Source organism: Myotis nattereri (assembly GCF_964212035.1).
Source record: "Myotis nattereri genome assembly, chromosome: 7".
NCBI classification, from domain to species: Eukaryota; Metazoa; Chordata; class Mammalia; order Chiroptera; family Vespertilionidae; genus Myotis; species Myotis nattereri.
The window spans coordinates 31,020,069-31,035,801 of NC_138082.1; the positions used below are offsets into that span (position 1 = coordinate 31,020,069).

A 15,733-nucleotide genomic window follows, 5' to 3' on the forward strand; every position below is an offset into this window, starting at 1 on the left:
TAGCCTTGGCCGCTGGCAGAGGCTCCTGGAGGGCAAAACCGGCAGGAATGGGAGGGCAAAACAGGCACATCATTAGGCACTGAAGGTTGGAACCTTGGACCCCAGATAGATGGGATGGTGGTGATGCCTTTAATAAAAATGGGGAACACGGGCTTGGGGTGGGGTGCATGACATGTGTAGGGTGAAACTTGATTTTATGAACTGAGGGCACATGCTGTTATCTGGCTGAAACAGAAGGTGGTGGGACCTAGAGCCAGCTGGTTTCTGAGCAGGCTTCCCTCAAGTGCCCTTGCCATTGTGGAGTGCTTGGGCCGTGCCTCCTTTCTCCTCGGCCACCTTCCTACATGACCTGTGGGACGGCTGACCCGCCTGACGCTGCTTCAGGTTGGTGAGGATTAACGTTCAAGAGCCAGCGGCAAGCAGCTCTCCATGAACTGCTCTGCTGGGCCCCACAGTGGTCAGCTTGCTTGGCACGGTGCGGACACACTTTTAATTCCATTACCTAATTGTCTGCATCACTTGCTGGGCCTTTCCATTATTTAACCAAGTCCATAAAAAAGTGTTCCCAATGAAAGCTTTTGCCTTTTTCCTCGCTCTAAATTCATTTATTTCCATAACATGGCTCCTGTGCTGTCAGACCTTGGCTGGGATGAACTGCCCTCATTTCCACTGGTTTCTATGGGGATAGACGTCCGAGGGCTCAAAACAAGGTAAGGCTCAGAGACACCTGATGATTCTCAGGCATTTACACACCTTTTTTTTTTTTTTTAATATATTTTATTGATTTTTGACAGAGAGGAAGGGAGAGGGATAGAGAGTCAGAAACATCGATGAGAGAGAAACATCGATCAGCTGCCTCCCGCACACCCCCTACTGGGGATGTGCCCGCAACCTAGGCACATGCCCTTGACCGGAATCGAACCCGGGACCCCTCAGTCCGCAAGCCGACGCTCCATCCACTGAGCCAAACCGGTGCTGGCTACACACCTTCTTGTCCAACATCTGTTTCCATGGAAACATGCTGAAATGGTTGACCAATGCTCTACAGTAAACCTTTTCTTATCTAATTTTTTGTAAATACCAAAGCAGTTCATGGCTTTTCCCTATTATCACAGATTTTTGGAATAATAGTACCTTTTTGTAGTGAGGCATGTAGATTTCTAGTTTTGACCTATTTGATAAATCCTTATACTTAAGTGCATTCTACCTTGGCTCAACCCAGAGTTTATCAGCTTGGGCACTGTTGTCATTTTGACCAGATAATTCTTCGTGGTAGGGCTGTCCTGTGCATTGTGGGATGGCCTCCACCCCGTAGACGCCAGTGTTATCCACCCCACTCCAAAGTTGTGAAAACCAAGTGTTCCAGACATTGCTGAATGTCCCCTGGGAGGCAGAAGCATACCCAGTTGATGGCCACCGGCCTAAATCAGCATTGCAGAGACTTGCTCTATCTTTCTCTCTAAGTTTTTTAGCATTAGCTTTTAATTTAGATCTAGGATCATTTTTAGTTAATGTTTGTGTATGATGTGAGATAAAAATCTAACATTTAGTGTAATGTTTAATCTTGCTATTTGCCATCTGATTTCGGTTTATCATGTGTTTGTTCCTCTATTCTTCCTGCCTTCTTTTATGTTAATTTTTTTTTTAAATCCTCACCCAAGGATATTTTTCCATTTGATTCTGGTCAAGGGCACATACCTGGATTGCAGGTTTGATCCCCAGCCCCAGTCAGGGTGCAGGTGGGAAGCAACCATCAATTGTCTCTCTCACATCAATGTTTCTCTCTCTCTTTCTCTCTCTCTCTCTCTCTCTCTCTCTATCTCTCTATCTCTCTTCCTCCCTCTCTCCCTCCCTCCCTTCCACTCTCTGAAAAATAAATGGAAAAAATATCCTTGGGTGAGGATTAACAAAACAAACCCCCCAAAAATCTGGGACTGTCTCTATTTCACCTGCATTTTTAAAGAATAACTTTCACTGGAGTTAGACCCCTTGGTCAACAGGTTTTTCCCTAACACTTTGAATATGTCATTCTATCCATTGTTTCTGAGGAGAATCCAGCTATTATTTGTCATTTATCATTGTTTCTCTGTATGTGATGAGTTGTTTTTCTCTTGTTACTTAAGATTTTCTCCTTATCTCTGGCTCCCAGCAATTTGATGTGCCTAGGTGTGGTTTTCTTTGTATTTATCCTTTTTAGGGTTCATTTAGTTTCTTTGGTCTGAAAGTTACAGTTTTTCACCAAATTTGGGAAGTGTTTACCATTTATTCAAGTATTTTTTTTGGTCCCTTTCTCTCTCTCTTCTCCTTGAAATCCAATTACACACATATTAGAATACTCAATATTGAGTACAGCTCTTAGAAGCTTTCTTCATTTTTCTTCATGTTTCTTCTCTATGTTCTTTGAGCCCATTACTTCCTGTTGATCTTCTTCCCATTAACTGATGCTTCTGGCATCTCCTATCCACCACTGAGCAACATCCACTGAAATTTCATTTCCGTTATTGTTCTCTCAGCTCTCAAATCCCCATTTGGTTCCCTTTTAGAGTGTCCATTTCCCCACTGAGATTTCCTGTTTCTCACTCATTTTTAGTATATTTTCTGTTAACTCTGGAGCACATTTCTCTTTAATTCTTTAAATATTTTGATAATAGGTGCTTTGAAGTGCTTGTCTGGGCCCACTCAAAACTAGTTCTACTTGCTGCTTTATTTTTCCTGAGTATGGATCACACTTCTGTTTCTTGACCATGTCTAGTGATGCCTTTGTTTGGAAAGCAGGCATAGTAGCATAGCCGCTGATGTTGTAGTGACTCTGGGTTATGTTGTATTCTGCTGTTTTGTTCAGCACGCAGTTAGCTTGCCTGGTCTGTGCACTTCTCTCCACTGTGGTATGCAGCCCGGGTATCTCTGCTTATTATCTCCCTGCCCTTCTGGTCTCTCCACATAGTTTCACTGTGGAGAGATCTGGGCAGAGATTGTATTTACATACCTCAAGCCAATAAGGTTTCCACCTCTGCCACTTAAACTGTGGAGGTTGGGGAATATAATGAAAATCACAGAAAATTTGCAAGTTTCCCCAAGCTTTTCATTTCTCAGGGCTCCCTGGAGTTCTCTGCACATTAGCAGCCTGTCAGGGGCTTTATCATCTCAGGGGTTTTATCATCTCAGTCCTTCCACTGGTCTTGCTTCCAGAGACAACCCTCCCCCCCATTTCCAGTTGCTCTGCTGCTTGTCCTCCACCAAGTCCACGCCTTCAACCGGCACAGCTGTGGGTTTTCCTGCCTGAAATAGGTGGGAACTCGCCCAGGCACAGGGACCATGAATGCACCTTCTTGCCTAATTTTAATAGCTCTTCCCCAGTGAGCAAACACTTCTCAAGCTGTTCTCTGTCAGTGGTCATCGTCCATTGCCCTGAAATGGTGGTTTTTAATGAATTGGTCGCACTAGATTTCTGTAGAGGGGAATTGACTCCTCATGTTCCTATTGCCAGAAGCTGTCAGCACTGTTCTAGGCCTGACACTCTATCTAGGGATATAGCAATAAGCAACATAGATATTCTGTTAGGAGAAAGCAGACCTCACACAAATAAGCCAATAGGAATATGTGTCAAATGGTGACATGTGCCCTGCAGAGCAGTAAAGGAGGAGGGCGTGAGGGAGTGGGCTGCATGGTGGACAGTGGGAGCAGCACAGGTCAAGGCCATGAGGTAGACGCATTTTGGAGGAATTCTAGGAACAGCAAGAAGTGGGAATAGGACATGGAATCAGAGATAGTCACTAAGGTCAGGTCACCTGGAGCCCTGGGAAGGATAGGGCCTTATTCTGAGAGAGGAGAGAAGCTGTTAGAAGTTATTAACTGAAAAGTGACGTTAAGTGATCACTCAGAGTGCCGATTTTCACAATGAAAAATAAAACTGCCAGGTGAATTCAGGAAGTCACGAGTGGCCCTTGTCACTCCTGTACTTGAACTGAGCTTTGAGGCACTGGGATTAGGTGGCCTGTGGATCTCATGATTTCTAGGCTGAGGCAGCGTTTGAATCAGGGTCCCTAGTTGGGTCCTGACTCTGCCATGTACAAGCCTTGGTTTCTCTAAATGGGCCAATTCCTAACTGCCATGAACGAGAGCAGCGCTCAGCTCAGTCTAACACCCTTGACACATGTTCAACAAACAGATGTAAATCTCATGTGGGCGTGAACCAACACTGAGGCTAGTCAACTGCCTATCACCCCAGGCTCGCTTCTGTAGACGATTAAGCGATCTGTGGTTGTTCCTTCTCCCTCCAGACTCTGGCTCATCATTCTGAGGGTCACTTTCCTCTTCCTCTTCATTTCTTTTTCTACTCCACCTGCTGGCTTCTGCCTCGTCTCCCCTCTACTGATTGCCCAGCCTCAGTCTGTTCCCTCCCCAGCTTGTCCTGCATGTGGCTCTTCCTAAAGCTCAGGTCATACAGGGACATGAACACTTCATTTCTAAATTGGGGAACATTGTCAACATTCCAGAAGGTAATAGAACAGGTGGGGACCTGTTCCTTCCTCCTCCTGCCATCCTCCCCTTCCCAGAATTACTGCTGTCCTGAAGTTAGTGTAAATTCTACGGACAATTCTGGGCTTTTATAATATCTTTGTTTCTGTAAACAATATACACTTTGTGGTTTTTAATTTTACACAGGTGGCACAATACTGTACAGTTCACTACCAGCTTGCTTTCTTCATTCAACATTACATGTTAGAGGTTTACTCGTACCAATACATGCTGCCGAGTTCATCCATTAAGCACTGTGTGGTGTTCCATTGTAAGACAGAACCACTGCATTTGTCCCTTCCTTTCTGAGGGACAGAGGCTCCCGTCCCTGTTTCCTTGTGCACACGTGTGAGCGCTTCTCTGAGGTTCACAGCTAGACCTGGAATTGCTGAGTCAGGGGGCACAAGGGTCTCATCTTTACTAGATACTGCCAGATTGCTCCCCAAAGTGGCTGATCCATTTGCATACACTTTCACATGATCCTTTATAAGACATTTCTATGCCCCTCATCACCTAATAAAATTAAGTTGCTGCCCGGCTGGTGTGGCTCAGTGGTTGAACCAGGAGGTTGTGGATCGATTCCCAGTCAGGGCACATGCCAGGGTTGCAGGCTCCATTCCCAGTAGGGGGCATGCAGGAGGCAGCTGATCAATGATTCTCTCTCATCATTAATGTTTCTATCTCTTTCTCCCTCTCACTTCCTCTCTGAAATCAATAAAAATATTTTTAAATACTAAAAAATAAGTTGCTAGCCCTAACCGGTTTGGCTCAGTGGATACAGCGTCGGCCTGCGGACTGAAGGGTCCCAGGTTCGATTCCGGTCAAGGGCATGTACCTTGGTTGCGGGCACATCCCCAAGTAGAGTGTGCAGGAGGCAGCTGATCGATGTTTCTCTCTCATCGATGTTTCTAGCTCTCTGTCCCACATCATGCCGGTGTGATGATGGTTGCTTCCTCTCTTTGTCCCACAAAAGCTTCCTACTGTCTTTCACTTCCCATCCTATTGAGCCTCCAAGTCTGTGTATTACATATTTTAACGTGTGGCTTTTCACAGAGCATTTTGCCATTATCACCATATATCTTGCTGTTTCACTTAGACCTCAAAATAAGAGAAAAACATTTATAAGAATAAATTCTTATATTGTGAAAAACCAATAAAATATGTTTAAAAAAAAAATAAGTTGCTAAAGGCAGCATCCAAACCCCACTTGGTGAGACCCCAGCTACCTTTGTATTTCCTTTCATGTTACTCTGTTCCTTCATCTATAAAAATAAATCCTCATTACAGAATTGTGAAATCAGTGAGTTAATCTGTGGCAAATAATGGACACCAAGAAATGACGGTTTCCTTTCCTTCCCTTCTGTCCACGTAGTGGTTCTCTCTTCCTCCTTCCTCCAGAGCCATGCGGACAGGTCTCACCCCGGCCCCCGGGCTGGGCGCTAACGCCGGGGCTGGACGCTGTCTTGATCCCTGAGAGACATCTCTGTGGCAGGTCAGCTTACTGAAGCCTACGGAGTCTTGTCTTGTGTGTCGTGTGTGCATTTGATCATGTGTGCTGTGCCCTCCTGCCAAGTCCAAGGTGACAGGGAACAGAAAGGGCAGCACAGGAGCTTCTCTGTACCCACTTCATCGGGTGATTGTGATGAAACAGACTCGGTGTGTGTTAGCACTGAGTTTTAACATCATCATCACAACCAAGGGGTGGTCTAGACCGGTGGTCGGCAAACCACGGCTCGCGAGCCACATGCGGCTCTTTGGCCCCTTGAGTGTGGCTCTTCCACAAAATACCACGTGCGGGCACACACGTACAGTGCGATTGAAACTTCGTGGCCCATGCGCAGAAGTCGGTTTTCAGAAAGGAGATAGACGAAACAAGTGTGCAAGACGAGTGTGGATGGGAGAGTTGGAAGGGGTCGACCTCAACGAACGTACCTCAATCAGATTGAGGACGTTTTTAGCAAAGGCCAGCTTAGGAGTACCCTAATTAAGTTAATAACAATGTACCTACCTATATAGTTTAAGTTTAAAAAATTTGGCTCTCAAAAGAAATTTCAATCGTTGTACTGTTGATATTTGGCTCTGTTGACTAATGAGTTTGCCGACCACTGGTCTAGACGGATGCAGGCCGAGGTCTGCTGGAGTCGAGGCCCCATGTGTGCTGCCTGGCCGGAGCTGGAGCCAGGGCTGGCAGTGGCCGGGGTGGAGCTGAAGGTGGAAAGCAGGGAGAAGAGAGGTCAGACACCCTCTGTGGGTAAGAGGAGGGGAGGGAGGCTGTTCCCAGTGCAGACTGCGGTAACAGCCAGCCTGTAAGAAAACCAAATTCATATTCCTACTCTTCCCCAGCAACTTGAAAAACACTGACAAATTCTCACTTTTCAAATCTGCTTCATATAGATTCTGTGAAGATGTCGAGGTTCATCTAAACCTTATTTCTGAACATAGTGGTTTATTGAATAATAGTCTTTTCTTATGACATTCTTGCTGACATTGTGTCAGGGGTGTGTGTGCAGTTCTGGCTGGTGGTTTCTTGTCTAGCCCCACCCCCCTACTTCTCTTAGGGTTAGGGGCACACTTAGTCCCTGAGTCTGTTCTTCCCCTGAGCCCTCCCCCGCCCCCCATCAACTGAGCACACTCAGGACCCCTGTTTAGAAGCAGCCACAAGTCCTCTTGCCGGTGTGATGATGGTTGCTTCCTCTCTTTGTCCCACAAAAGCTTCCTACTGTCTTTCACTTCCTGTCCTATTGAGCTTCCAAGTCTGTGTATTACATATTTTAACGTGTGGCTTTTCACAGAGCGTTTTGCCATTATCACCATATATCTTGCTGTTTCACTTAGACCTCAGAAAACATTTAAGCAAGCAAATTGAGCAGGTAAGCAATGGGTTAGAAGAATCAAAGAAGTAAAGATCTTGGGGTTTCTCTGGTTTCTGTTATGTGGTTATTTCCTAAATGGGACTGGTAGTTAGACCAGCCATCATTACCTGGGTGTGTTTTGTGAATGGGGAAGTTGCTGTCCCAAACAACTTCCAGGCATCACGGTGTGTCCTTGAGGATTCAGGACGTGCTTCACACACACACAAACACACACACACACACACACACACACACACACCAGGAAAAAGCACAAAAGGAAGGAAAGGGTCCATTCCACTAGGGCAGTGGTTCTCAACCTTCTGGCCCTTTAAATACCGTTCCTCATGTTGTGACCCCCAACCATAAAATTATTTTCATTGCTACTTCATAACTGTAATGTTGCTACTGTTATGAATCGTAATGTAAATATCTGATATGCAGGATGGTCTTAGGCGACCCCTGTGAAAGGGTTGTTCGACCCCCAAAGGGGTCGCGACCCACAGGTTGAGAACCACTGCTCTAGGGAAACTATGTTGACTACGCTGCCTGTCCAGTCACCTTGTCCACCCTTTCTCTCCCATGCGGAGTGTTTTTCTGTTATTTTTACAAAGAGTGAGATTTACAATGCAGTGTTCTAAGGTGTCTCAAATTTAAACTGTTGGTAGCAGTCTTATAATTATTTCAAGTGGAAAACACACTGGATACTTTTGTCATATGTAAAGCCACTTGAATACATTCTGCTCTCCTCATTATATCTGTAAGAATCTGAGTTTTCAAATGCATTTAGTGGTTAACCTTACTTTTATTTTCAGGCCAATTGCTTAGAATCTGGTTAGTCTGGAGTATTATGTATCTAAGGCCTCCAGTTAAGCATCTTGTGTCATAAGATCACCGAGCTGCCACAGGGAAGCTTCGCATTAGAGCACCTAAATTCCTCTCACCTCAAGCGCCTTTCTTATGAGGCATTCTTAATTTCTTGAAGTAATCAGTTACCCCTAAGCTCTGCCTTCAGTAATCTGATGCCCGCTGCTCGAGCACATAAAGGCCAGTAATTTTAGTAAAATTCCTTCCAACAATGGTATTTAAAACCCCACCCTGAGGAGGCGTTTATTCTTGAAGCATTTTCTTATTCCTCACCTCCTTCCTTCACTAAGTGGATTGCGAAATATGTTTCGTTTGGCATTTCAAGAGCAGCTCGGAAAAGTTAGCGATGTGGCTGTTTTCACATGGGCTCTGGCCCTGGGGCATCGCCACCCTCAGCTGCCTGCACTTGAGTGAGGGGAGCAGAATCCTTCCCACGGAAACTGGGGAAGGACTGGGAAGTAGCTGCCTCTCTCCCAGATGGAATGCTTGAGCAGTAATTGTCACTGAATGTGTCCTAGGTTTGCCCATTGCAGAAAGTTCTCATACATCCTCAGTGGTTCTGATCCTGTTGGCAAAAGTGCCTGCCACAGCGGGCATCGCTCTTGGTCAGCTCTCTGCTTACCCTTCCCACCGCGCCTCCCGGTTTCCTCACCTTCCCGAACCTCCCTCCCGCATAGTTTCCCAGAGGGGCTGGGAATTAGATTGAATAGTATTGAATTCAGCTCTTGCGTCTCTTTGTTCAATTGCACTTTCCAGCTCCACTGGCTCAGCTCAGTTTACTGTGGCTCGTCAAGTCTCGGGAGCCCTGGCGATGCCTCCTTTTCCTTTTCACCAGTGTTAGCGTTTCCTAGAAAGATGACGACAGTGACTTGTTTACGTCTATACAGTATATGCCTTTTCAGGATCAGAGAATATAAGCCATGATTTTAAAGGAGTCGGCAAGGTGCCCTTGATGGATGGATGGGAAACCCAGGCGCTGACAAGAGCCCTGGCTTCCAAGTTAGAGCCTCGGAGCAAAACTGTCTTAACCAAGAACTACCAACTGAAAAACGGTTTTCATGTCCGTGTTCTTACATTTATGCGTTTAACATTAACATGATGTTCTTGAAAGCACCAATGGTATTTGCCCGTGTTTTGCCAGTAAAGAGACGGTGGTGAGTGGGTGGCTGGGGTGCCCACACTTACACAGTAGCTGCAACTCGAGTCAACTTCTAGTGAAGGGTTGTATATTAGGGACCAAGCGCGGACCTTGTCCTGTGTGTTGGAGGTTAGGAAAGGCCTATCAATTACAAAAAAAAACTTAACTATATGCTACTTTTAATGAGAAAAATTTCAACTTGTTTTAATTAAAAATAAATATCTTAACAAATCTCTTAGAACTTGTTTTTTGAGCAAGTTAACACATCGAGCTTTCATTGCGGTCACTAGTTTGTATGAGTGTAGGTTGATCGGCAAGTGAATGTCTCACACATGTACTTGTTGTCCAGGGTAAAGAAATACTTGGCCGGTGGTGACCGAGGTTAGCCATTGACCATTTATTTTCCATTGAAATGGAATGTGGACGTTTGCTTTGTTTCTTAACGTTTCACATTCCATCCTGGCAGGGAAGTGGCATATCACCAATCCCTCTGTGAAATCGCGCTTCATATGCCCATTCCCAACCCGTGCCTCCAAAGCTTCGTTCCCTGGAAAAGAGCTGAAACACGACTCCACTGCCCTCACTCTGACCACAGAGCCCACGCTTTTGTTCACAAGGAGCAGTCCTTTTCCTGAAATAATCAAGTGTTGCACACACTATTTGATGACTGAGGTGTTGGTGTTTTAGTAAACTGAACTCCGAGCCGAGGCCACGGTGTAAATCTCCCCTCGCTGTCCCAGTGCTGACCCCAGGCCGGGCCTCACAGATGGCATTACCTCTGAGGGTCCCCGACTGAAATTTCAGGATGGTGAGTAGCTACACTTGGCTGAGCTGCCTACTCAGGTGAAGCCACAGCAGGAGAAAGCTCTGCCCTGGCTATGGCGACTGAGTCAGGACCCATTCTGACTCATTAGATCGCCCCTGAACCTGGTGTTCCAGGGTGGATCGGAGTGGATTCTCTGTGATTAGATGGGACGGGAAGAGAGCGGGATGAGACTGTGAACTCCAGAAAGCTGCTGTGGCCCTCCTCTTCACACTCTCTGGCCCTTGAGCTCAACCTGGACCAGGCACTGGGTACCCTCGGGCCTCAGATGACCTGGCGAGTCTGCTTGGGCCTCCTCGGAAACAGGCATTTCTGCAGGCCCCAAGTGGCCAAGCCAAAAAGACCTGGGCAGAAAGGGGCTGCCCCAAGCCCCAGGCCAGGCTGTCACCATGGAGTTGTCACTATCTCAGGCTTGTTTTCCACATCAAACAAAATAATGATGGAAGGATCCACACCGTAGTCGTAAGAGTTAGGATGGAAGGCGCTATTGGAATGGAAAGCAGGTTCCTCGATGGTTCTATACGAGGGCACCATTTAAATGCTCTCTAGTGTGTGCTGGTGGGAGTCCTCACGGCCCCTCCCACCAGTGAGACAGGCTACCTGACAGAGAAGGCTCTGGAGCCTGCTGGCTCTGCTCTGCCTTTGGGGACCACTTAGAATAAGTCAAATCCCCCTTTCTTCAGACGGCCCATCCTGGGTGACACTGTCTAGCAGTGGCAGATGGCGCTATCTGTGTCCTAAAATGAGCCTGGAGAGATAGGCCTGCACCCACCCCACTCCCTCCCTCCCAACAGCCCTACCCAGAGGCAGTCCTCCTGGGAATTTGAGCTTTCAGATTCCTTGGAAACTGACTCAGGTAAATCAAATTCACAAAAGCCTGGAGCATCCAGAACGACTGGAAATTCATTTGAAAATAAAACAGGGTACTCATGTTTGCAGAATAGAGCTTTCTCTTCCTGTTGGCAAGTTTAGAGGAACCAAATTACAGGGTGTTGAGTGGACAGGAATTAGGGGAAGGATTGGTTAGATGATCTCAGGAGCCATGGTCACCAGGGCGTGATGACCTGGGGCACCCCCTCTACAAGCCCCTCCCCACCCCCAGATTGGACTGCCAGCTTCCTCGCAGGCCCACCCATCCCCCTTTCCCGCTTCCACAGCAGGCCAGCTCCCTGAATTCATATGGACTCCGTCCTTCCTTGGTCAGTACCCGGGTCAGACGACGGTCTGGTCTGTTTTATACTGATCTTTATCATTTAACCTGCAAAGGACAGTGCAATCGCCCAAGTCCTGGCGGGGGGGTGGGAAAGGACTACAGGGCCCCCGTTACTATGGCTGCTGCTCAGCTGGCATTTGATTACACACAGATGTGTACCAGCTCATAGATGCTATTTTGTTTTAACTCCTCTCTTTTTACAGTTGGAACTTTTTTTTTTAATATATTTTATTGATTTTTTACAGAGAGGAAGGGAGAGAGATAGAGAGTTAGAAACATCGATGAGAGAGAAACATCGATCAGCTGCCTCCCGCACACCTCCTATTGGGGATGTGCCCGTAACCCAGGTACATGCCCTTGACCGGAATCGAACCTGGGACCTTTCAGTCCGCAAGCCGACGCTCTATCCACTGAGCCAAACCGGTTTCGGCTACAGTTGGAACTTTTATTTTGAGATCATTGTAGATTCTCATGCAATTGTTAAAAATACTACAGAACAATCCTATGAACCTTTTATCTAGTTCCATCCAATGGTAACAGCTTGCAAAACTATAGTGTAATGCCACAACCAGGATGTTAACATTGATACATTCAAGACCGTTGAGGTTGAGCATCTTATTGAACCTCTTCTCAGCTGTGGCTGTGGACGTGTTTAACAGGCACCCAGCCTCCTAAAGAGGTGGACTGGCATTCTCCTGTTTGTCTTCATGGAGAGGCATGAGCAGAAGGCCGACCCACGCATTGCTGTGGTTGGGCTAAGGCCTTCTCATTTTGTGGCAGCTGCCCACTGGAACTTGCGGCAGGGGTCCAGAGCATTCACCCTGTGTCTCTTTTGAAACAGGAGGACCATGACACCATGGAAGCCGATCTGGACAAAGACGAACTGATCCAGCCCCAGCTCGGAGAACTCTCAGGCGAGAAGCTCCTGACCACGGAGTACTTGGGAGTAAGTACCACGTGAAGGGGCTGGGGGTCCTGAAGTAGAAAGGAGAGATGGACCATTGATGGCGTGAATGTTTGCCATAACATATGAGGGTTTGGTCTATTCTGTTACGATACTGTGTTTATGAGAAGTTCCATGTTAGCCAGTGTGTTTCCAGTGGCCCTGAAGTGCACGGTGGCCCTAGCTGCCTGTCACAAGTAGACCTGTTGGTGAATAGAAGAGGGATTAGAATATAACTAAAGGGCACACGCCAGGGACCTTCATAATATCTGAAGGTCTGCCCATGCTTGGTAGTAATTATCTACCTGTCCAGCTTCTTAATTTTCACATGTCTTGTCTGTTAGAAGGAAAGTCTGAGTAGGAGAAAACAGCAGTATTAAGTGATTACAAATATCCTACTTCTGCAAATTTTGCAAAAACATATGCCCAAACAAAAACACATTACTAGGGCCCCCTCTGGGGCCTGGAAGCTTTAATTCCATTAGCCCTGTGGTAGTTCTGCCCTGTGCGTCAGCCCTTCATCCATGTGCTTGAGCTTCTTGGTCATGAGATGATGGATGCAGCTCTAGGTTTAAATTCATGATAAAGTCGGGGAGAAGGCCAAACATGCAGGCCAGCCAAACCCACCCCCTCACGTGCTTTTCCCGATGCTCCATCTGGTGACATCCACATATATTTTACTGGTCAGAACTGGGTCACATGGCCCCTAGCTGCAAGGGAGTCTGGGACGGTGAGTATTTTTAAGTATCTACATTTATACTCTATACTTTATAATATGTCATAATTTCTTTAAGTGATTCATCAGTACTCAAAAACTAGTAAATGGAAAAATATATCTTTCACCTAAATTGGCATGTGTTGACCATCTTTTACTAGTAAATAAATTACATGCAGCTAAATCATGAGCTGCATTTTTTAAATTGTGGTTAAATTTTTTTAAGCAGCAGAACTTTTAGAGGCAGATTTTGTTCTTTCAAATACACTCTCCATCTGTGACAGAGAGCTGAGTTCCTCTGGATAGTCAGGAACCCTTTCTCTTTTCTCTCCCAGCAACCCCTGAGCATTTCTGTGGACCTCTGTGTAGACAGCAGGTTGTTGGACCAGATACTGTTTAAGATCTTTCCAGCTCAGAAAGGCTCCTTTGCAGCTGAGGGTCCCAGAAATCGCATGGGCCACACCGCGGCTCCCCCTGCAAGGTCAGCAGGTTGTAGATAACTAGGAAACAGTGGCTGCTCTGAGACCCCAGGCATGCCACATGAGAGGTCCTGGGCCCTGCACACTGAACCCTCTTCACCAAGGACCTTTCCTCTGGTACCTTGATAATAAACCAGACCATTCTGTCCCACACACCAGACTCGGTTTCCTAACCCACTGAAGAGGACAGATACCACACACCATAAATTATTTCTTAGGTCTGTGACATTTTAAGGACTTGGTTTGGCTGCCTGGGTTTTCCAAAGGCTGAAACACTCAAATATCAGTGATATGTTTTCTCTCCTCCTGGAGGAAGAGGGTGGGTCAAGCTCCAAAGGACAGTGGAGGGGAGAGAAGGAGGCAGAGGGCTGGCAACAGACTTGAAGGAACCCACGTATTCACTCTCTCCCTTTCCCAGGAGCTTCAGACTTAGCCCCCTCAGCTCTGTGTGGAAAGACCCAAGTGTTCTTACTGGCAAAACGGGGGGAAGAGAAGGCATGAAAGGTCCTAAAGTACCGCCGAGAACTGGACGTAAGGGGCCTGCTCTGTGGTGAGGCCTAGATCCTAGGTGGGGGCAGTGTGACAGGGAGGTCAGAGTGGACCAAGTATCAAGTGATTGCAGTTCAAACCGCTCTCTTGCGAATTTCACAAGTGATATAAAGGAAAACAAAACTACATTTTAGTTCTTATTTGGAAAGCTTAATTATGTTCCATTTCCTCCAAGAGGGTAGAGGCCTCCCTCCCACCTTCTCTCTCCTGTCTTTTTCCCTTCCCTTACCAGTGCAGGTCTAGGCCCAGCCTGCCTGCTGCCCACTGCCCGAGCTGGTGGCTGTCCCCCAACACAGGTGAGGCCTATTGTGCTTTCCATCAGAAAGTGACCCTTTTTCTTTTCCTTCACTCAAATAGTTGTAGATAAACCCAAATAACTTGTCAGTAAAAATCAAGAAATCACAGATATAATTCCAATTTTTAAAAAATTTAAACTTTTTTCTTTGAAATAATCGTAAATTCACAGGAAGTTGAAAAAGTCACGCAGAGAGGTCGCATGCCCCCTCACCCAGTTTCCCCAGTACCTTATGTAACTGCAGCACTTGTCAAACCAGGAAATTGGTGTTGGAGCATCCACAGACTTTATTCAGATTTCACCAGTTTTTCAGTGATTTCTTTTTTGAACAACTAAATTAATAACATAATATAACCATATTACGGAACACTTAGAAAAATTACTCTTGGTTCTGCTATCCCACATAGCCACTGCAGTCATTTAGTGTCTTTGACTAAATCCCTCCAGACTTTTTTCATACTTTTAACATAATCAAAAGCATCATTTATATGCAGTATTATAACTTGACTTTTATTTAATGTTTTATTTTGGGTTTTTTTTTGTTTTGTTTTGTTTTTATATATTTTATTGATTTTTTACAGAGAGGAAGGGAGAGAGATAGAGAGTTAGAAACATCGATGAGAGAGAAACATCGATCAGCCGCCTCCTGCACATCTCCTACTGGGGATGTGCCCGCAACCCAGGTACATGCCCTTGACCGGAATCGAACCTAGGACCTTTCAGTCCGCAGGCCGACGCTCTATCCACTGAGCCAAACCGGTTTCGGCTATTTAATGTTTTAAATGAACATTTTCTTTATAACTAGTATTTATCAGTGTAAATGGCTATATAATATTTCAAATGAACATGCCATGTTTTACTTAATTATTCCCCTATGACTGGACAGTTAGATTGTTTCAGTTTCACTCTATAATAATTTTGTAAAGCAACTTTATTTATTTAACATTTTTCATATTTGGGATTCTTTCACTATGATTGACACCCAAGGATATGGACATTTTTACGACTCTTGATATAAAATGCCAAACTGCTTTCCAAAAGAGTTATCTCAGATTTGAAGAGAGAAACCAAGATGGCGGCATAGGTTAACACCGGAGATTGCTGCCTCGAACAACCACTTCAGAGATATAACTAAAGGACAGAACAGACATCATCCAGAACCACAGGAAGGCTGGCTGAGTGGAAATTCTACAACTAGGAGGAAAGAGAATATCATACCCAGACTCAGAGGAGGCGCAGTGCTGAAGTGAAATACTCAGGTGCGGAGTGCGAGCGCAGAGCGGCTGGCGGCGGAGGGCGCGGTTGTTGTTTTCAATCGGGAGGGAGTTTCAGACTCTGAGCTCC

At 45.9% G+C, this 15,733-nt stretch overlaps 1 protein-coding gene across 1 annotated transcript in view; it reads left to right on the top strand.

The window, feature by feature from the left end:
- The window catches only part of ARMC9 (armadillo repeat containing 9), a 100,933-nt gene that overhangs the window by 63,854 nt on the left and 21,346 nt on the right, over positions 1-15,733 (top strand). The window contains exon 19 of the mRNA XM_081095157.1: positions 12,250-12,354. Coding sequence (XP_080951283.1) covers positions 12,250-12,354 — 105 coding nt within the window. The remainder of the gene's footprint in view (positions 1-12,249; positions 12,355-15,733) is intronic.